This window comes from Sardina pilchardus, chromosome 14, assembly GCF_963854185.1.
Source record: "Sardina pilchardus chromosome 14, fSarPil1.1, whole genome shotgun sequence".
Classification (NCBI taxonomy): Eukaryota; Metazoa; Chordata; class Actinopteri; order Clupeiformes; family Clupeidae; genus Sardina; species Sardina pilchardus.
In genome coordinates, this window is record NC_085007.1 from 10,580,704 (window position 1) to 10,603,203 (window position 22,500).

Sequence of the window (22,500 nt, forward strand, 5' to 3'; positions counted from 1 at the left end):
CGAAGGGCACAGTGTTGTGCTGCAGAGCCATGTGATTGGTGGAGTCTGGGCGAATTAAGACTTTAGATAAAGTCTCGCCCACACACACACAAACACAGACATGCCTATGAAAGCAGATCTGAGCTTTAATCACACACACATAAAGATTAAATGTGTGTGTGTGTGTGTGTGTGTGTGTGTGAGAGAGAGCCCCAGTCAGAGCCCAGTGTGAGATCATGTCCTTGTGGTTGTTGGAACTCAAATGCATACTAATGCAGCTGATTCGTTGGTATGCAAACGAGTTTGAAGGAAAATGTCTCTGTGTGTGTGTGTGTGTCTGTCCAGTACTGAAATCAAAGAATCTTCTAGCACTTCAAGACCATTTTTTGCTGTCTACTTTGTGAAAGACTTTCCTGTTGCACCTAAACTTTGCCAGTCAGATCATCCATCATAAAGTAGTGAAAGTAGTTTTGGTGCACATCTGTCTAGTTTTTAAGTAAAGTAGTTTAGCTTAGTGCATACTTTAGCACATCTGTCATTTAGCTCCTGGGTAGTGAATAGTGTTAGTATACTATAAGAGTATACTTCTTCTCACCTTTCCTTTAAATACTTCTAAAGTACACTATTGGTCAAAAGCTTGGGGTCACTTAGAAATGTCCATTCCACTCCATTGTAGACAGAAAACCAGCTGAGTTGTCAGATTATGTTACTGTATATACCTACATTTGCAAAAGGGTTCTCTAATGTTTTCTCAGTCAGATTGGTAAACAGAATGTGCTTTTGCAGCATTGGATGAATGGTTGCTGATAATGGGCCAATGTACGTAGATATTCTATTAAAGATCAGCCATTTCTTTCTACAACAGTCGAGAACAGCCGGGTATTCAGTCTTTGATGGAGTGGAATGGAAATTGAGAACTTTTGACCGGTAGTGTATCTCAAAGGTGTCCAGGTCTCATAGGCTTAGAACTACAGCTTTCATATAGCTCATGATTATATTTTATAGTATACTTATGTTTATGTGTGTGTGTGTGTGTGTGTGTGTGTGTCCAGGGTGACGCCTCGGATGAGAATGGCTCGGACAACTTCATGAGCTCCATGGACCCTCAGCTGGAGCGTCAGGTGGAGACCATCCGCAGCCTGGTGGACTCCTACATGGGCATCGTCAACAAGACCGTCCGCGACCTCATCCCCAAGACCATCATGCACCTGATGGTCAACAATGTCAGTCTCACACACACACACACACACACACACACACACACACACACACACACACACACTAACATTTGATTTAATCACTGACAGTTCTGTTAACTGCTCACCTCTAACCATTTCCACCTCTCTCTCTCTCTTTCCCTCCTCTCTTTTCTCCCTCTCCTCTTTTCATCCATCTCTTTCTCTCTCTCACCTTCTTTCCTCTTCTCTTTTCTCTTCTCCATCCCTCTCTCTTGTCTTTCCCCCTCTCCTCTTCTATCTTCTCCATCCCTCGCTCTTTCCATATCTCTCCTATTTTCTCCTTCCCTCCTTTTGTCTGTCCATCTCTCCCTCCATCTCTTTCTCTGTCTATCTCTCCCCCTCTCTCTTCTTTTTTCTCTCTTTTCTCCCTCCCTTTCTTTCTCTTCATCCCTCTCTCCTCTCTCTTTTCTCCCTCCCTCTCTTTCTCTCTCTCCATCTCTCTCCCTCTCTCCTCTCTCTTCTTTCTTTTCTCCCTCCCTCTCTTTCTCTCTGTCCATCTCTCTCCCTCTCTCCCTCTCTCCTCTCTTTTCTCCCTCCCTCTCTTTATCTTTATCCCTCTCTCCTCCTCTCTCCTCTCTCCTCTCCTCTCCTCATGCGTGCTGTGCTGTGCTGCCCCCGTGTGTCCAGACTAAGGAGTACATCAACGCGGAGCTGCTGGCGCAGCTGTACTCGTGCGGGGACCAGAACTCGCTGATGGAGGAGTCGCAGGAGCAGGCGCAGCACCGCGACGAGATGCTGCGCATGTACCACGCGCTGCGCGAGGCCCTCAACATCATCGGCGACATCAGCACCACCACCATCACCACCGCCATGCCACCGCCCGTCGACGACTCCTGGCTGCAGGTGCAGAGGGGAGGATCCGGCGGCAGGTGAGGAAGAAGAGGAGTGTGTGTGTGGTGGGGGGAGGAAGAGGGGAGGGAGAGTGGAGAGAGGAGAGGAGAGGAGAGGAGGAAGGGACTCCTCATCTCATAGCCAAGTCAGCCGACTGACTCACAAAGAGCGTGTGCAGTCGAGTCTCTGTGGGTTCAGTGACATGGCGCCCCCTGCTGTTCCCTGAAGAAAGCACACAATATGTAGCAAAGCAAAGCATCAGGGCTTGAAATAAGTTTTTTTTTTACCATCATTTTCAGTTTGTGGCTCTTGCAGACATCTTCATATGTAGTTCTTTATGCTGAGTGTCCTGTGTTAGTGTCTTAGTCAGGCCCTTTATCATCAACAGTCCACTACACGTCATCACAAGCTGTTTTCACAGTTGTTGAGAAGTTTATACTTTTTCTGATTTCAGAAATAAAACAGGGATGTATCTTAAAATGATTAGAAAGTAAAGATAGTAAAGTGGGATTACACAACATTTTGGAAGATTAGAAATTGTGTTGGAGATTAAAGAATGAATGAATGAATGAATGAATGAATGAAGACAGTAACATTAACTTTCCTTTAAACGCTATAAACTTTACGCCTCCCTTCCCCACTCCTCCAGGTCCCCTGCCACCAGTCCCACTCCCCAGAGACGAGGGCCTCCTCCTGGGCCCCCAGCGCGGCCAGGCTCACGGGGCTCTGCGCCGGGACCCCCCCCTGGAGGCCCCCCCATCCCCTCGCGCCCGGGGGCCTCACCTGACCCGGGGGCCCCGATGGTGCCCTCGCGCCCCAACCGCGCACCCCCCGGCGTGCCCAGGTGAGTCCCGTTACCATAGAGACGGAGAGGTGCGGACCAGGGAGGGGTTTTTTTTTATTATTATTTTTAGTGATTAAGATTGTGAAAGAAGTCTGGAGAACCATAGCAACCTTGGAGAGTGTGAAAAGCTAAAGATGGAATTCAGGCAAGCCTGAGCATGTTTAAAAGGAGATATAAGAACTGGCAACCTGTAACAGGGAGCAGAGTTAATGTAAATATGTTGATCTTATGTTAAATGTTGATTCCTTGGGGATCAATAAAGTCTAAATCTATCTCTCTTACTGTATCTGTAAACACTGTTAAAAGCTGCAGTTAGATCCGTGTCTCATATCCAAATATGAATGAGGGAGTTATAATCACTGTGATGAGCTGATTAACTGTAATCATCCGGGGAGCATCACCTGAAGATATGTGAAGCATGGATTCTACAGTTATTGTGTACGAAAAAAACTTGATATGGACTGGATATTTTAAATACTTCCCAACAAGGCTGAGAGGAGACAAAGGTCTTGCATTTGTTCCCAGTGGACCTGAAGACTGTAGTGGTATTTACTGTGTGTGTGTGTGTGTGTGTGTGTGTGTGTCTGTGTGTGTGTGTGACACTGAGAGAAAGCTAGAGGGGGTGGCGCACAGCTGGGCTATGCTGGACACACAACTGAAGCATTCCAATCACGGCGCGTATGCTGCAACAATTAGCTTCCACTGTGATCAGTGGAGCTGGCTACACCAGACGTAAGCGCTTTGCACACATTGATTCCAGTCTGCTAAAACTATCACACACTCCGTGAACAGAATGCTTCAGTTGCGCTCCTGGTGTCGACCTACCATGAGACTTCAGAGGACACACACATTAGAGGACGGATGTACTTTTGATCAGAAATTTGTAATAAAGCGTTTCTGATCAGAGATCTGTTGCAAAGAAAGTAAATCATGATTTGATAGTCTTAAAGATGCAGTTCACCATTTGCCATTTTTCACATTCATGAAGAGTTGTTGATATCAAATCAGATGACTCTGTGCTAGCAGTATCCTAATTGGCTGGGATTGTTTATGGCTCAGTCTGAGTCCCTATGTTTGTTTCAAACATCAACAAGTGCAGGTTAGTCATGGACTGACCTTTTAACACGCTACCTTTAAGGAATTTGTCTAGCGCAATTGGGAAACATACAGGACCAAGAAAGTGTGAATGGTGGAGAAAATGTGTTTATGTAGCAGGGGACATGTAGTGTGTGTGTGTGTGTGTGTGTGTGTGTGTGTGTGTGTGTGTGTGTGTGTTTGGTTGCCTTTTCTTCTCTCTGTCTCCTCTGTGATGCTAATACTCTGCTAACCTTGCCCTCTGTTGCTTGTGGTTGTGTGCTAACTCTGGTGACGTCACCTGAAAACAGTCAGGGCAGCTGCTTGCCTCCTTAATGAGACACTCACGCCACTTAAGACTGCTGTCTCGCCTCAACACACACACACACACACACACACACACACACACACACACACACACACACACATCCACACACACAGACACACAGCAGCAGCAAGGGATGTGTGTATATTCCCTTTGAAAGATTGGCATCTTAATCAACTAAACATCTTAAGGATCACAACATACTAAGGATTCTGGTCAGTCGCTAACAATAATATGGCTGTGAGGTCAATCTCATTTGAGAGAGCTGCATGCAGCCTCCTATCTAAAGAAATACAGTGAAACACCCACTGAAATCAACACACACTCTCACAAGTACATGAGTAGTTACTAGCTCCTGTGGATTGGACTGAAATTAACACAAGGAGTGTTATTAGTCTGGAGTTGAACCAGACATGACAGCAGTCAATAGTGCCGTGCGTCTCTCTCTCTCTTTCTCTCTCTGTCTGTCTCTGTCTCTCTCTCTCTCTCTTTCTGTCCTCCACATCTAAAACCCTCTGGTCTTGCACCACCACCCCCTCACCCCTCCATCTCCCCTCACCTCCACCTCCACCTCCACCTGTCCGCTATGATTCCTCTTTCAGAATTACTATCAGTGACCAGTGAGGACTAACACTTCTGGTACGTGTGGTGCTCCCACTCTCACCAACTACTTGCCTAGTACTCCTCTCTCTTTCTCTCTCTCTCTCTCTCTCTCTCTCTCTCTCTCTCTCTCTCTCTCTCTCTCTCCCTGTCTCTCTCTCTCACACACACACATCCCTCTCTATAATTAACAAACGCACACACCGACTCTTCTCTGTCACGCAAACACACTCTCCCTTTCTCTCTCTCTCTCACACACACACACACACACACACAAACACACACACTTGCCCTATTAATTACTTACGCTCATTCTCTTAATAACTCACTTATTACTTACTTATTTATAACTGTCTCACTCACACCTATCCTGGCTCTCTCTCCTCTCTCTCTCTCACCCTCTCTCTCTCCTCTCTCTCTCTCTCTCTCTCTCTCTCTCTCTCTCTATCTCTCACCCTCTCGAGTGTCTGGTGCTGGTCTCAGCACATTGGACTGGGCTCTTCCTGCTGCATGACCCTGAGAGTCTGACCGCTCCCTAACCACTCTCTCACAACAAGGTTACCGTGGTTACGGAGTGGACAGAGTTCCCACCCCATGTGTCTGAAGGTCAAACAGGGTCATTAAGAGAATGCCACCTCAGTAGCGCACCTGAGTGTACACCTGCGTCCTGACCAGAGTCCTAAAGGCCACGCCCCTCTGTCAGAGACGTATATAATAGGTTCCCATAGGAGGCGATATAACATAGACTCTCATAGGGGGCCATATACAGTGAGGAGAAAATGTATTTGATACCATGCTAAAGTTGCCTAAAAAGAGGAATATAAAATCATCATTTGACAATTGATCTTATTGCCTTAATTCAAAAAATGAGTAAAAATAAAACCGCTAAGGACACCAATTTTCTTTGCGATTGAAGAACGTATCGTAAATAAATAAATGTTCTTCCTAAATGCTAGGGGGAAGGAAGTATTTGACCCCCTATGTAACCCTATGGGAATTTAGCACATAGGGTTAACATAGGGGCAGGCAGATTTTTATTTTTAAAGGCCAGCTATTTCATGGATCCAGGATATTATGCATCCTGATAAAGTTCCCTTGGCCGTTGGAATTAAAATAGCCCCACATCATCACATACCCTTCACCATATCCAGAGATTGGCATGGGTCTTTTTCCAGTAGGCCTATTAGCCTGTTTGATGCTCATTGAGCTCAATGCAAATCAAATAGGCTAATAGGCCTTTTGGAAAAAGGACCATGCCAATCTCTAGCTTTGGTGAAGGGTATGTGATGATGTGGGGCTATTTTAATTCCAAAGGCCAGGGGAACTTTAACAGGATGCATAATATCCTGGATCCATGAAATAGCTGGCCTTTAAAAAATAAAAATCTGCCTGACCCTATGTTAACCCTATGTGCTAAATTCCCATAGGGTTACATAGGGGGTCAAATACTTCCTTCCCTTAGCATTTAAGGAAAACATTTATTTATTTAAGATACATTCTTCAATCACAAAGAAAATTGGTGTCCTTGGCGGTTTTATTTTTAGTCATTTTTTGAATTAAGGCATTAAGATCAACTGTCAAATGATGATTTTATATTCCTGTTTTAGCATGGTATCAAATACATATGCTCCTCACTGTATCTTAGGCTCTCATAGGGGCCATAATCGTAGGCTCTCATAGGGGCCATACTGTATATCTTGGGCCCTCATAGGGGGCCATACATCACAGGCTCTCATAGGGGGCCATATATCTTAGGCTCTTATATGGGCCCATATATCATTGGCTCTCATAGGGATAATATCTTAGGATCTCATTGGGGCTATTGCTGTGCATAAGGAGGTCTTAAGGAAAATAAATTAAAAGCAAACTTGGTGGTGGCCTGTGTCAGTATAGACCCTGATTGACTTCACACGATGGCTTGCTGTTACTTTATAACCAGCATACTAATGTATATGTGCGTGTGTGTGTGTGTATGTTTGTATGTGTGTGTGTGTGTGGGTGGGTGTATGCAAGTATGCTATGCAGGATATCTTTCCTCACATCAAAGGAAAGGTTAGATGTATTATTCCTTTACGTGATGTGGTGCAGGCTCTCCACGCCATGTTTACAAACACACATGCAGGCCCACACGTGGCACACACGTGACACACACGTCATTCATGCACACTCTTCTCCAACGTCACATCCAAGTGGATCTGAGACGGAGTGCTGACACAAAGGTCAGGGGTCAAGAAGCATTGTAACCGTTGTGTGTCCCACCCCCTTGTCCGTCCCCCCCTCCCAGCATCTTACTCAACCATGGCTCTGTTGGTGAATGTTGCCATAGAAACATTCACCAAGGAAATGTGTCCGTCATGTGACGTATGTAATGTCCGCTGTTCCAAAGCCTCATGCCCACACAGATGACGGCTTCCTCTGGATTATGGACGTTTCCATGCCGTCATCTACATAGTCACCATAAATCACCCATCGCTTGGTTCCTCGCTAGGACACTTAGGATAGCTCCTCTCACCTGTTGTTTGGTTCCTCACTACAACATAGGATAGCTCCTCTCACCTATTGTTTGGTTCCTCACTACGACACTTGCTGTAGGATAGCTCTTCTGACCTATTGTTTGGTTCCCCACTACAACATAGGATAGCTCCTCTCACCTATTGTTTGGTTCCCCACTACAACATAGGATAGCTCCTCTCACCTACTGTTTGGTTCCCCACTACAACATAGGATAGCTCCTCTCACCTACTGTTTGGTTCTCACTACGACACTTACTGTAGGATAGCTCTTCTGACCTACTGTTTGGTTCCCCACTACAACATAGGATAGCTCCTCTCACCTACTGTTTGGTTCTCACTACGACACTTACTGTAGGATAGCTCTTCTGACCTACTCTTTGGTTCCCCACTACAACATAGGATAGCTTCTCTCACCTACTGCTTGGTTCCTCACTACGACACTTACTGTTGGATAGCTCTTCTGACCTATTGTTTGGTTCCTCACTACAATATAAGATAGCTCCTCTCACCTACTGCTTGGTTCTCACTACGACACTTACTGTTGGATAGCTCTTCTGACCTATTGTTTGGTTCCCCACTACAACATAGGATAGCTCCTTTCACCTACTGCTTGGTTCCTCACTACGACACTTGCTGTAGGATAGCTCCTTTCACCTACTGTTTGGTCCCTCACTACAACCTAGGATAGCTCCTTTAACCCAGCATTTGGTTCCTCACTGCCACATGCAGGATAGTTCCTTTAATCGACTGTTTGGTTCCTCACTACAACACGTAGGATAGTTCCTCTCATTTATCGTTTGGTTCCTCACTCACTACAACACGTAGGATAGTTCCTCTCATCTATCGTTTGTTCCTCACTACAACACTTAGGATAGCTCCTCTTAAAGTGTTATGGTGAAGTTGATATTGCATTTTCAATCCTTCTCTTTTACATTTTTGACACCAGGAAAAGTTAAATCCAGCTGTGCCTGACTGGCTCAAACAAAATAACTTTAAAAATTAGTAAATATGAAAGGTAAAGCAGGCATAACAACTGTATTTCATTTTTATTTCATCACAGTATCTGTCATTTAGCAGAGTAGAGTACTGGCCATTTCTTTTCCAATGGAGTGACTGAATTCCAGACCGAACTTCCCAAATTCAAATCTTGTGGGCAGGGAAAATGCCATGCCTCCAGGCTAGAACAAGGCTCCAATAGTTGTTTTTAAGTTCTTCAATGGGGACAAAAATGATCTTCCAGTAATGTATGTCAGCTCTATTTTCCACTTGAATCTTCCAGTACACAACACAACAAAGTGACTAAATGTCTTGAGGAATCCCATGTCATTTTAAATGTATGTGTTTGTGACAAAGTGTTGTCTGTTTGTACCAGTTTCCTCTGCTATATATCTCCAAAGCCAATGTGTGTATGTGATGTGTGTGTGTTGCCCTACACTCATTCCCTGTCTCCTGTCCCTGTGTGTTTCTGTGTGTGTTTCCATGGCAGCCGCAGGCCGCCGCCCTCTCCTTCCAGACCCCACAGAGCCTCAGACTCCTCCTTCTTAGACTATTAGCCCCTCCCATCACCATGGCCGACAGCTGGAGCACAGCTTCCTGTCCAATCAAAACAGCTTACCTCTCCCAAGCCACTCCCACAAGACCCACCCCTCGGTGTCTTCACACTCTTGCCTCGGAAAAGAAAAAAAACACACAAACACACACATATATACACACACACACACACACACACACACACACACACACACACACCTTCACTAAGGAGAAATAGAGCCATGTGTTGGAAGAAGGGGTGTATGGAGTGTGCGTGGAAAGAAGATAAGGTTTGAGTATCCTGTGCTTTCTGTAGTTAGTTTTTTTTTTTTAAATTTGTTTTGTTTTGATCTCTTTTGCTCTCTTCTTCCCATGAGTTGAATGAAAGAATGCTTTCTTCTTCCAAATCATCTTCTTCCTTTCTTCTTCTGTTCATCTCGTTTCTGGTGTTTGGAAGTAGTGGGTTTGGCCCACATGCTAATGCTCGCAAGCTCAGCGCTCTCGTCTGGGTCTGATGCATTATCTCCTGTCGCGCAGCGACTTCCTGGACGGCTGCCGGGTCAGGGGTGGACTTGGGCCGCATGTGGGCCGCATCCGCCCCAGCCGGCACCAGCCTGAGGCTTACGGGATAACTGCATCTCCTGAAGTGTGCTGTTTTGATTTCTGTGTTTGTTTGTTTGTTTGTTTGTTTTTTATCAATGTGACATTTTTAAGTGTTCTCGCATTTCTTGTCCGTTTTCTGCCTCTGCTAAGCTCTCACAGATCTCTAAGGTGTCAGGACAGCCGCCACCGTGTTTGTAATTGTAATCACTAAGTGTCACTATCTGCCAGCCAATACACCGCCATCAAGTGTGCAGAAGAAAATCTTCTCACTAGCAAGTTATGTACTGTAGCTGCACAAATAGTTTGCTTCGACAACAGCTATTGGCCGCGTTTCCCAGATTCGTTAAGAGGCTCTTCAGTGCTAAGAACTTCTTAAGAGCGCTCCTAAGAAGTTATTAGCACTTAAGAGTTTCTTAACGAATCTGGGAAACGCGGCCATTTTCTGCTCAGCAGCTTCTCAACAGGCTGTGGCTGTTCCTCCTGCTCCTGACATCCCCGAGAACTGAGTCTTCTGCTCTTCCACACTTTCATTTGTTCATTCTGCACTCCTTTTTTCCTTTATCTCTCCTTTCTTTGTCTCTTTTTTTTCTTCAATTTTTATGTTCTAATTTGATTTATTTTCTTATATTGGTCAGCCGTCCCAGCAAGGGAAGCCCCTCTCGCCCCGAGAGCCCCCTGCCTCCATTCGACACTTGATTTTCTTTCCCTTATTCCTTCTTTTTCTTTTTTTCCTCCTTCTATTCCTCTCCTCCTCTCTTCCTTCTCTTCTGTGCTCTTCACAGCGGAAAATGAGACTTGCATCAAACTCCAGAAAATACAACCCCCCCTTCCAAAAAAAAGAAAGAAAACAAAACAGACCCCCCCCCCCCTACCCCCACCCCACCAGCACAACCAACCAGCCACTCACACGTGGAGAGAAAGGAAGGACTGAATGACAATAATGAAGAGAGAGGAGACTCAGGGCCAACCATGCTCTCCATGCATGCATGTCTAATGACTAAGAGTGAAAGATGACGACGATGATGATGATGATGATGATGACGAAGGGGAATGGAGGAAGAGGAAGAGGAGGAGGAGGAGGAGGTTGGCAGTGCTGACAGGACCCCTTGCTGCACTTACAGGATGATCCAGAAGGTTCCATCTGCTCTTAATGCCGCCTTGGCGATCCCACTCCCTCCTATCTTCTGCTCACTCCCTATTGGCTCTCTGTAGGTGCTCTCTCTGACACTGTGATGACCTCTGACCCCCACCTTCCCCCATGTTAGTGATACAGCAGTGAGCACCAGTAGGCATTTCAGCCCAGTGCTCGCACACCCTAGTGATCCGTGCTTGTCAGGTCTAGAACGGTCTCTGCCTCTTGTTTCCTAAATTTGGCATGCTATGTCCTAATCCCCAATCCCAATCCTAAAGTTAGGTCTAGAGCCGTCTCTGCCTCTCTGTACCCTGGATTTGACAAGCTACGTCCCAAATCCCAATCCCCCTCGTAGGGTTAGGTCTAGACCTATCTCTGCCTCTTGTTCCCTAGAATTGGCATGCTCTCTCCCAATCCCTTTTAGTGCTCTAGGGCTCAGACCAAGTGCTCATCCAACCCAGGTGACTTGTGTGTTCACCTCTGCTCCTATCTCTTCAAACGTCATATCTACATTGTAGCAAAAAACAGTTCACTTAGTGAGGCGGGATCTACTTAGAATGTGCAATATTTATCTCTAGTGGACAGGTCGTCTTTGAGACCTGTGCACGACACTCATACACCAGACACATTTTAGATGACCTGAACTGAGTAGAGTTCAACACACTAGTCACCAGCGAATTTCTAGGGCACAACTGACACTTTTGAGAGGAGAGAGTTGCTAATAGATGGCGTCTGCTGGTGAATTTTAGAAAATAAATAGATAAATAAAAAAATACATTAAAAAAAAACTCTGCTTGTGAGTAATGTTGACTAATGAAATCAGGGGTTTAGAGTAAAATGACTAAAGCTCTTCTGGCTCATGCCGTGCACACCCCTCCACTGTATCGTTTGTTCTGTTGATCTGAAATACAGGAGACCTCCCCTACGGGCATCTATGTCTTTTGTGGTTTTGCTGTGGTAGACTCTGTAATTGTTTGTTTAGCATGGCACCCCCCCTCCCGATATGGCCCTAACCAAAACCTAGTGCAGGGCACTCTATTTGTGCGTTCGAACCCTCCTCTTCTCCTTGAAGTCCCATCCCAAGAGACTTACCTTTGACCCTGATCTCAGTGCTGCCCCCTAGCCCCAAGTCTCAGCAATTGCAACTAGTAAAAAGAAAAGATTTTAAGAGTAAAATAGTTTATCATGGACATATCTTAAATGTTACTTACGTATGTTTGTGGTGCACCTGTGGTGGGTTCTGTACTTCCACTGTTTAGACACTAGTTGACATGTAAGATTAATGACTATTCAGCTGTTATGGATAATTTATGAGTAACTATGACATTAAATTACTGATATTTAATGAAAATGAAACATCTGAAAAGGGAAAATTAATTGTGATGTGATAATGTGATAAGAATTAAAGAAGAAAAATTTGTTTTTCCTGTCAGTTGTGTAGTTGGCAGTGACTGGTTTTGATTGACTGACCGAGTGTGTGACATGCAGGTGATTCACTGAAGACAGCTGAACGAGTGTGTGTGTGTGTGTGTGTGTGTGTGTGTGTGTGTGCGTGTGTGTGTGCGTGTATGTGTGTGTGCGCGTAAATTACTCTGTCCTGCTGTGATACGTCCTGTGTTTCACTGCTGTGGGTTGAGCGAGTTTCTCAAGCAGGACTGCCTGTGCTTGAAGGAGAAATTAAAATACGTGTTCTTAAACCAAACCAGCATGTGGACGTCTTCTTTTGGATGTTTATTCCTGTACATTTATGCTTCCACTCTCTCTCTCTCTCTAACTCTTGTATCCAGTGTACTGTAACACAGCATGTGTGCCACTGTGGTTGGTAGCCAAGGCATGGCTTTATTCTAGAACACTTGGAAGTAGAAAATAAAAAGTGCATCAGTGCAACCAAAGCAAAAAGTTGCAAAAAGTCTGGAGCCCTGCAGGTCCAACGTTCCCATTGAGGTACAGTAGGCTACATCACTGACTTTTGTGAATCTGTAGTATGCCTACTGCTGTAAAGATTCACTGTTGCTATAAACTTCAAAAGGGTTAAGCCGGATCTCGGATATTTTGGTGTGGAACTTTTTTTGCTAGCTCCATCCAACAAATATATCCAACCATGTTGTCAATTGCACTGCAATGGTCTGATTTAAACCTCCTCCAGGGGTGGTTTAAATGAAACTGCTAATCCAAGTTCATCCTAGGTTTAAAATTACTGGTGCAACAGATTTACAGGTACATTTAATCTAGGTTTAAATTGGGAATTAAACTGAGATTACCTGGAGTTTAAATTTAACCTGAGTTTAATTTAAACTGAATTTAAACTAGGTTTAAGGTTGGTGCTACATAATTAGCCAGTAAACCATGATTTAAATCAGTTTAAAAGTTGAACCAGGTTGATGCAACCCACCCTTAGATTTCCTAGTAGTAGTTCCTAGCTCCCAGTTGCATTCCAAACAAATTAAGAGGTCAAAAATCCTCTTACTGGTTAACACTAATCAGTACAATTGAGTAGTGCAATTGAACGCCTCTCTGAGTTCTTTCTAACTCTGGGCACCTACAGTAATGGGTCTTCAAAGACAGAACTGAAGTGTGATGTTCAAGTTGTCTGGAATACAGCATATTACTTTGGTGATGCCTTGATGACTTCCATCTTTTATCTTTTAAAGCAACACTAAAGCACTTTTCCTCTGTCGCACACACACTATTTGTTTATCCAGCAAATAACAGACAAGGTAGAATATGTTGCATGATTTTATGAAAGTATGATGTATTGCGACATTGAAGCAAGTCAAATTTGTAGTTTCTGATGTCTCATTTCATCGAACTACAGATACACTACCCCACCTCGTAAACTTACATAGTGCGGTTATAGCCGATAGAGGGCCGCGAAGTGAAAGCAGAAGTGCCGTTCACCCTGTTACGAGTTGATGTACCACTGAAATGATTTTTATTTTAAGGTACGAAAAACTCTTTAGTGTTGCTTTAAAGACTCCTACTCAAGCGACTGTGTCTGTACACATACACAGTTAGCACATGACAATATGAATAAAAAGTCCTGATCGCTTTGCTGAATCAGTTTTATTTTTAAGAGGGAAAAAAAAAAAATCATGGTCAGGAAGAAATCACATCAGAAATATAACTGCTGAAAACCATTTCAACTGGATGTCTCCACGGTTCCTTCATTGTGTTTCCAACAGCCTAAGATGCATTAAAACTGATTAGTTCAGATACTTATTCCAAATAAATAGAATATTTCATTTAGTTAACCTTTTTTTCTTATTAAATCACACCGCACCCCAGCCTACCTACATTTACCCAGACTCCCCCGGCAACCCCCTCAGCCAATGGGCTCACAGCGCTGGGACTCTCAATGGAGGCAGTGGATCACAGAGATCCAATAGGTAACTCTAAACCCCTTCCAGTACCATAATATGTCAGATCTGATGTGCTCTGTAATGGCATTCATTTAGTGCCCATCTCATAAAAAAATGGTTGTTATCCGATCTTCCTCTGAGAAAGAGTACGATCATAATCTAGTACAGGTCTGCTATTGTGACGCTTCACCCGCTGCCTAGCAACGGCTCAGTGAGTTCTAACACCATCGTCACCCTCTCTGCCCTCAGACCGCTGAGCCAAACATGGACAATAGGGGGCGCCAGGTTCATCATTCGCTCACTCACACCAATCTGAATGAATATACAATATGTTACAGAGTTACAGTATATACATGTCTTTTACATTAGAGACGACAACAAGGCTGACAACAGCCTTAAATCCTCTGTTGACAAAATGTTCACAGAAAACACACACACACACACACATACACATCTTGTGGGGAAACAATCAATCTGTGAATAGAGGAATTAGACATAGCTCTTTCTTGGGACTGTAAATGACCAGCCCCGCCCCCAGGAGTAGAGGAATAAACTACTGACCAAAGTGCTTGTTTCAGGGCAGACCTGACCTGGCTCGTAACGTGTAAACCACAGGTCGGGTTACAGTGATGTCCAGACATACTGTGCACACACCTGAAGTCTCCCTCTCTCTCGCTTTCTCTCTCTCAAACACACACGCGCGCACACACACACACACTGCTTCACCTCTTGCATGCGCAACAAACCATCCAGTTACAATATCACCATGACACACACAACAAAAAAAAAACACAACTCATCTGCTGGTCAGCCAGCAAGAATACCCTGCCACTCAACCACGATATTCTGACACAGACACACACACACACTTAAGGAGGGGGGCATCAGAGGTCAAGTACACACACCTGTGAGTGATGCTTGTATTTAAAATATAGTTGTGGTTGTGGTGGCAGAGGATGAACTCAGTCGTCTTTATGTGATTGGAAGTCACTCCTCAAGCTTACTTTATATTACATTTACACCTTTACCTTGCCTGATTCCCTCTCCCTCACTCACTCTCTGTCTCTCTCTCTCTCTCTCACACACACACACACACACACACACTAAAATGCTCGGTCAGCCCCTCTCCGACCTTACCTCCCCTGTCCGACCCTCAGCCGGAACACGCCGGAAGGAAGGCAACCAGCCTCATTGGGCTCGGAAGACAGGAATAGGAGGTACACTTTAAAAAGCCACCATGAGGAAAACAAACACAAACACTAAAGAACCAAACAAGAAAGGTCAAATCCAGGTTTGTTGTATGTGTGTTCTGATTGTGCAGGAATACAGAGGGTGCCCTCAGGGAATCGGGAATTCTCTGAGATTTGATTTAAATTTGATTTAAACCCTGCAAGCCTATCCCAATCACAATGATACAACTCTTGGGTAACATCACAGAGAATTCAGCAAGTTATTTTTTTTCATCTGTAGCAGGTTGGTATATAACTGTAGTGTGGACATTTAAAGTGCCCTTCCAAGAGGCCAGAGGGTTGAAGTCCATGACACAGCCGCCCAGGGGCGGAGGAAAGACTTCAGTTCCCATGATGCATGTATTTGCCTCCTCCAAAAGCTCAGACTAGTCAGCACCCTCTTGACGGTACTATGAAGTCTGCTTACTAGAAAGTGAAAAAAAAAAAAAAAAAAAACACACACACACTACAGCGCAGGACGGCTGTGTGGACCAGCATGTTTATAAATAACAAAGGAAAACATATCTCCCTCTCACGTACAGACCTTGTGTCCAGTTCTCAGTGTTTTAATCTGGATAAAGATGCGAGGGGAGAGGGAAAGAGAATAAATGGCTCTGCACAACTTCCACCACACTCAGTAGGAACACCAGGCACCCTAATCTTAGCACTAGCCACCCCCCCCCCACTCTCTCTCTCCTACACTAGTGTCTTGTCTTACACTTCATCATTACAACATCCTAAGCTTCTATACGGTATCTAATTAGGCACAAAAATACTTAACTGTACCCTGTCCAACTCTGCTGCACTACACGAAAGGACGTGTGACCGCCAGGAGTCCCTGCTTTAGTCCTTCGGTGTTAATCCAGACCTGCGTCTGAAAACTCTCTCTGTGTTTAGAACAACACTGTCTGTCTGTCCAACGTGCCTCTTCAAACAACTGTCCGTCCGCATCGCCGTGTGGATCAGGGTTCAGAGTGCGCTCGGCATCTGACCCGTCATACACACACACACACACAGCGCCTTCTGCCTTCTCCTGTCCCAGCAAAGCCCACTACACGCCTGATTCCAGCACACACATGCACGCACACACACACACACTCACACACACACACACACACACCTCTGATGGATGGAAGCTGTGTTTTTAACATTCAAGCAGATGCCCTCCTCTCTCACTCCCCTCGGTCTCAACTTTAGTCTTTTTTTGGCTTCACAACAGCCAGACGGGGCTGATAAATCTATTCAAGTGTTCACAAACATACACAACGGAGCCTGGGGGGGTGGGGGGGGGGGGGTTGTTGGGGGGACTGAGACAGCCCCAGACCGTGACCCCCTCAAATCCAGTTTCCCCAGAGACCGCGTGTCTACGGGAGAGAGATGTGGCCATTAGCAGACTAGCAGATATTCTATGTTTTTATTGCACTTCTTAGTCAAAAGGGGAGGCTCGGAGAGGCTTTGTTGCAGAAAGAAAAAGAAGAAGCAAAACATTGGTGAAGATGTAGAAAGGCCTCTTCCCTGATAAATCTATGAATATGTTACTGATAGATACTGTAAGACATTTATCTTTTGTACAACTGGTGATGGGAACTGGAAAACGCTCTCAAGCTCGCTCAAGCACTGTGGTAGAGAACTAGGGATTTATGGAACAAAACACAAGAAGAAAAAGAAAGAAAAGTGGTAGACGAATGCCCATTCACCCCGTTATATGAGCGACGGTGGCTCAGCACTCCGTAGACCAAGTCCATTACACATAATGATAAAGAGCGGACACCGGACACCCAACCACAGCCTTCGCTAACGGATAGCCGCCGCTAACGGACAGCCTCCGTAAGCAGACACCTCCCAGAGATGAAGACGGAGAGAGAGGGGGGGGAGGAGGAGGAGGAAAGAGAAGAAGAGAGAGGAAGAGAGGGCTACAAGTAAGAGCAGCGGGAGGAGGAGTGAAGTTAGGCCGAGTTTCTCTCCGTCTCTCTATCTCTCTCTATCTCTCTCTCTCTGTGTCTGTCCGTCTCTCTCAGACCACCAGGATCTTGACCTCGTCGTGTTCGTCCGGCCGGTAGAAGAAGGGGATGCAGGGGTTCTCTCCGAGGAAGGGCGCGGGCCGGGCCTGCGGGTTCTGGATCTCCTGCAGCAGCTGCATGATCTGCCGCGCCGTGCCGTCCTCTTTGGGCCTCAGGGGGGCGCTGTCCATGAGCTGGCCGTCGGCGACGCTCTGCTGCTGCAGCGGTGGCTCTTCCATCGACTCGGACGCTGGGTCCAGGACCGCCGCCGCGCTCATGTCCATAGACTCTGCGCGGGGGGAGGAGAGGTCATTTCAGACGGACACATATAGTACGGGTGATGAAGCAGATGCCGGTCCTTTTACAGAATCTAACATTTTCACACTTTCCGGGGAGGATCGAAACACTGATCCAATCCTATACTAACCGTAAAGGTGTTATATTTCTTGTGCTGCAAGTAGATTTCCCATACAGGCCAATCAACAACCAGCCAATTTTAACCTGACACAACATGACTCAGGACACAACGCACAACGCTCATTGGCTGGTGGCATTCTCAAACGTGCCGCATGTTGCACCCAGGATATGCAGTGGCCTTCCTCCATGACACCACATGTGAGGTGATGAGTGAGTATGACATGGTAGTCTTGTTTTTATGACGTCATGATTTAAAAAAAAAAATTAACCCACTTCCATTACAAGACCATCAGAACTATGTGTGTGTGTGTGTGTGACTGTGTGTGTGTGTGTGTGTGTGTGTGTGTGTGTGTGTGTGCGTGTGCGTGTGTGTGTGCGCGTGTGTTTGTGTGTGTGTTTGTGCGTGTGTTTGTGCGTGTGTTTGTGCGTGTGTGTACCTGGTCCATCTACAGCGTTGAGCTCCATGCGTCTGTGCGCGGCCTGCTGTTCGGCGTCGGTCCCGAGGGGGGCGCTGTGGGGCTCGTTGCTGACGGCGCTGACGTAGCGCGTGTACCACTCGTTCCTCTCGCCCACCAGCCGCATCACCAGGTCCTGCAGCTCCGCCAGCTTCGCCTGGGTTACCACGACAACGTCAGTCACATATTCAGCGCCAGAGCAAAGACCTCTAACTATGTAGGTACAGCATCTAGTTCCTAGGAGAGTTTACGTGCCGTGTGTGTGTGTGTGTGTGTGTGTGTGTGTGTGTGTGTGTGTGTGTGTGTGTGTGTGTGTGTGTCCAATGTGTGGACGTTGTGTGTAAGTGGACTGGAGAGAGAGTACACAATGTTTATATGGGATGGCTGGTAATGTGTGTGTTTCCTGGTAGGTAGATACTGTGTCATGTAAAATGCATGAGACATGCTTGGATGACCAGGAGATATTTGGGATCTGTGAATAATTCTGTGTGTGTGTGTGTGTGTGTGTGTGTGTGTGTGTGTGTGTGTGTGTGTGTGTGTGTGTGTGTGTGTGTGTGTGTGTGTGTGTGTGTGTGTGTGTGTGTGTGTGTGTGTGTGTGTGTGTGTGTACCTTCATTTCCTCCTTGTCTTTGGCCAGCATGCTGATGTAGTGCTCCTTCTCAATGTGCCGTTGCTTCATGATGGCTCTTTGGTTCTGATACAGAGCAATGTACTCCCCTGCAAGAACACACACACACACACACATAGATGCAATGAATGAATGCAATTTTGTATGTTAGATGAGTTCTAAATATTTAGCTCTAAATGTGTATGCATGACATAGTACAACTCTTCCTGAGAGATGAACCTATAGATCCCTATTGTATTGGTCTCAATGCAGCGGTGTGTGTGTGTGTGTGTGTGTGTGTTTGCTACTATTGTAGTGGTCTCTCCCGAGAGCTGAATGCAGCAGTGTGTGTGTGTGTGTGTGTGTACCTATCGTATCGGTCTCTCCCGATAGCTGAATGCAGCGGTGTGTGGGTGTGTGTGTGTGTACCTATCGTATCGGTCTCTCCCGATAGCTGAATGCAGCGGTGTTCCAGCTCCTCCGTGCGTTCTTTGAGGTCGGCCTTCTCCTGCATGACACTCGTGAAGCGCTCCTGAAGCTTCTCCATGGCAACGCGCAGGGCTTCGTGGATCTCCACGGGCACGCCACCCGAATCCCCTACAACACACACACACACACACACACAAAGAGTTAATCCTTATGGGTTCTTTCTTACACCCATTCCACAGTATGTCAGTACATCAAACACACACAGACAAACCCACACACACACACACACACACACACACACACACACACCTGCATTAAAGCTTATGCTCTTCTCACCCATGTTGGGGATGGAGCGCATCACACACACACACACACACACACACTAAAGCCTATGCTCTTCTTCCCACCCATGCTGGAGATGGAGAGCGTTAGCGGCACACACACACACACCACTGAATTTAAGGCCAGTGCTCTTTTCACCCATGTTGGAAATGGAGAGCATTTGACACACACACACCCATGTTGGAGATGGAGAGCGTTTGAGACACACACACACACACACACACACACTAAAGCCAGTGCTCTTCTCACCCATGTTTGTGACGGACACACTGGGGCTGGGGCTGCTGCTCTCCACCTGCTGCTGTTGACTCAGCGCTGCCACCTGCTGGAGAGCCGTCTGGTGCAGCCTCCTCTCCATGTCCAGCTGCCTCCTCAGCTCATCACGCTCGCTCTCCACGCGGAACAGCACCGACTGCAGGAACTCCTCCTGTGTGTGTGTGTGTGTGTGTGTGTGTGTGTGTGTGTGTGTGTGGAGGGGGAGGAGGAGAGATGAAGATAAGACGGGGATGGTGACCAGGTTGCCATGTGCACAAACCCCAAACCTCCAGTGCACGCTCTCTCTTGAGTTTCTGTGGTGACTGGACAGATTTGCAAATGAACTTGTGTGTGTGTGTGTTGCAGAGGTCAGGAGACTAGACTACACTCACCATCTCCTCCCTGCTGTCAAAGTCCTCCGGGATGGCGATGGCGGACTTCTCAGTGTCCTCTGCTACAGACTGGCTCTCCAGACCATCACCTAGACCGGAGAGATGGAGAAAGAATGAGAAAGGGGGGTAGAGAGAGAGAGAGAGAGAGAGAGAGAGAGAGAGAGAGAGAGAGAGAGAGAGAGAGAAAGAGAGAGAGAGAGAGAGAGAGAGACACACAGTACCGGAAAGGTACTGACTCGATTAAATTCATTCTGGACTCTCTATCCGACCACATAAAGACGTGGGGATATTTCGGTTTGGCTTTAGGGACCCTCTACTCACTACCACGTAAGTGTAGTGTTGTTTGGAACAGTAGAAGAGGTATAAAAATAGCGTTTTGTAGCGGCGAAAGGACATGCCCGGTTCACTTCCAGGCTGACGAGTTTTGGCTAAAAACGGTGAACTCGAACTTTCTCAAAATACATCCGAATGACATGATTTTGGTGTCAACTCAACGTATGTACTCCCAAGAGTCCGAAAAATTGATCTGCAGTGCATTTCATTCCGGATTATCTCTTTAAGGATTCTTTGAGTGCTGTGTCTCCTCATTAGAAAGTCTCATAAGGTATAAGGACGTGTGTCCCACCCCATAATGGTGTGCTAACCCGGAAGTGGATGTGCGTTCTAGACTAGTCCTACCTTGGTCTCTGGAGGTGGAGGTCAACGCCGAGTTGTTGAGCAGGTCCTGCACCTCCGACTTCAGCAGCTCGTTATCTCTGGCCAGCTGCGTCAGCTTCTCCTGAGGGACAGAGGGACACGGTGAGGACAGATGGAAGAGAAGGATGAAGTGTCACGGTCGGACTAGAGCAAATTTTATTCAGCAAAATGATAATAGCCACTGTTCAAATAAGTTTTCACAGCACCTTGAAAGGAACTATTTTATTTCAACAGTTCCTTTAGCAAACAGTGCTTAATCCTGAGGGCAAAGTCACCCTCTTAGAGATTATCAATGCACCAGTCTGCAGTATTATTCTCTCAAGTTAAACATCAGGAGCCCCAGGATAAATGGGCTTTAAAAGAACTCGCTACATGACATGACACGACCTCACCTGACACATACACACACACACACACACTGAATGTGAGCAAACAGAACAAGAAAGAACGAAAGTAGAGAAGAAAACATACGAATGGAAGCAAACAGGATAACAGAAAATTAACTGAAAATCTAATAACAGCGGTGGCAAGAGAAGACAGGAGAAGAGGAAGGGTAGAGGAGGTAGAGCAGGAGCAAGTGAAGACAGGAGAAGAAAAGAGGGGAGCAGAGAGGAGAAGTGAAGAGAGGAAGGATAGAGGAGGTAGAGCAGGAGCAAGTGAAGACAGGAGAAGAAAAGAGGGGAGCAGAGAGGAGAAGTGAAGAGAGGAAGGATAGAGGAGGTAGAGTAGGAGCAAGTGAAGACAGGAGAAGAAAAGAGGGGAGCAGAGAGGAGAAGTGAAGAGAGGAAGGGTAGAGGAGGTAGAGCAGGAGGACGGGAGAAGAAAAGAGGGGAGAAGAGAGGAGAAGTGAAGAGAGGAGAGGAGAGGAGAGCTTTGGCGCTCTGACCTGTTGCTGCTGCAGCTGCTGGTGGCTCTGCTGGAGCTGCACCTGTCCCTGCACCTGGTCGTGCTGCACGCGGTCCATGAGCTGCGCCTGCTGCAGCACGCGCTTGTGCAGCTCCTCGCGCTCCCCCACCAGCTGCTGGTAGCCGCTCGAGTACTGCTGCAGGTGCGCCGCGTACTGGTCGCGCTGCTCGCACGCCGACGACACCTCCGCGCTGCGCTCCGCCAGCTGACCAGAGGAGACCAGAGTCAATACAGGAGTCTCAGTCACACACACACACACACACACACACACATGCTGCTCGCACGCCGACGACACCTCCGCGCTGCGCTCCGCCAGCTGACCAGAGGAGACCAGAGTCAACACGGGAGTCTCAGTCACACACACAGACACTTCTCACACACCGACGACACCTTCGTGCTACACTCCGCAAGCTGACCAGAGGAGACGAGAGTCAACACGGGAGTCTCAGTCACACACACACAAGCTGCTCACACACAGCCGACACCTCTGCTCTACGCTCCTGGAGTCGCAGCACATAGTCATACAGTACACGCACAACCCCGAACGCACGCACGCACGCACGCACGCACGCACGCACAGTGTTTGTTGTTGGTGGTGTTTAGAACATACTGCAAACTATTAGCCGTGTTATGGCAACCAGATTTTCAAATGTATTCACCTAAGAGATTGCTCAGTGTCAGAATATACAGTTTGAATGTGGACACAAGAGACTGATAATTATGGAATGAAGTGGTGTTCAGAAT

General features: G+C 46.5%; 2 protein-coding genes across 3 annotated transcripts in view; one reads left to right on the plus strand and one right to left on the minus strand.

Moving 5' to 3' along the window:
* Window positions 1-12,371, plus strand: part of dnm1a (dynamin 1a) — a 76,972-nt gene extending 64,601 nt beyond the window's left edge. Inside the window, 5 exon segments of the mRNA XM_062555066.1 lie at window positions 1,032-1,202; window positions 1,845-2,086; window positions 2,698-2,892; window positions 4,894-4,930; window positions 10,320-12,371. Of these exon segments, the coding sequence (XP_062411050.1) occupies window positions 1,032-1,202; window positions 1,845-2,086; window positions 2,698-2,892; window positions 4,894-4,915 (630 nt within the window). The 3' untranslated portion in view covers window positions 4,916-4,930; window positions 10,320-12,371.
* Window positions 12,372-13,713: 1,342 nt separating this feature from the next.
* The window catches only part of golga2 (golgin A2), a 26,717-nt gene continuing 17,930 nt past the window's right edge, over window positions 13,714-22,500 (minus strand). For both annotated transcript variants that reach the window (XM_062555068.1, XM_062555067.1), the window contains 8 exons: window positions 21,737-21,961; window positions 20,833-20,932; window positions 20,155-20,243; window positions 19,757-19,934; window positions 19,166-19,333; window positions 18,740-18,846; window positions 18,112-18,286; window positions 13,714-17,546 (listed from right to left, as the gene is read on the minus strand). In XM_062555068.1, coding sequence (XP_062411052.1) covers window positions 17,272-17,546; window positions 18,112-18,286; window positions 18,740-18,846; window positions 19,166-19,333; window positions 19,757-19,934; window positions 20,155-20,243; window positions 20,833-20,932; window positions 21,737-21,961 — 1,317 coding nt within the window. In that variant the 3' untranslated portion in view covers window positions 13,714-17,271. The remainder of the gene's footprint in view (window positions 17,547-18,111; window positions 18,287-18,739; window positions 18,847-19,165; window positions 19,334-19,756; window positions 19,935-20,154; window positions 20,244-20,832; window positions 20,933-21,736; window positions 21,962-22,500) is intronic.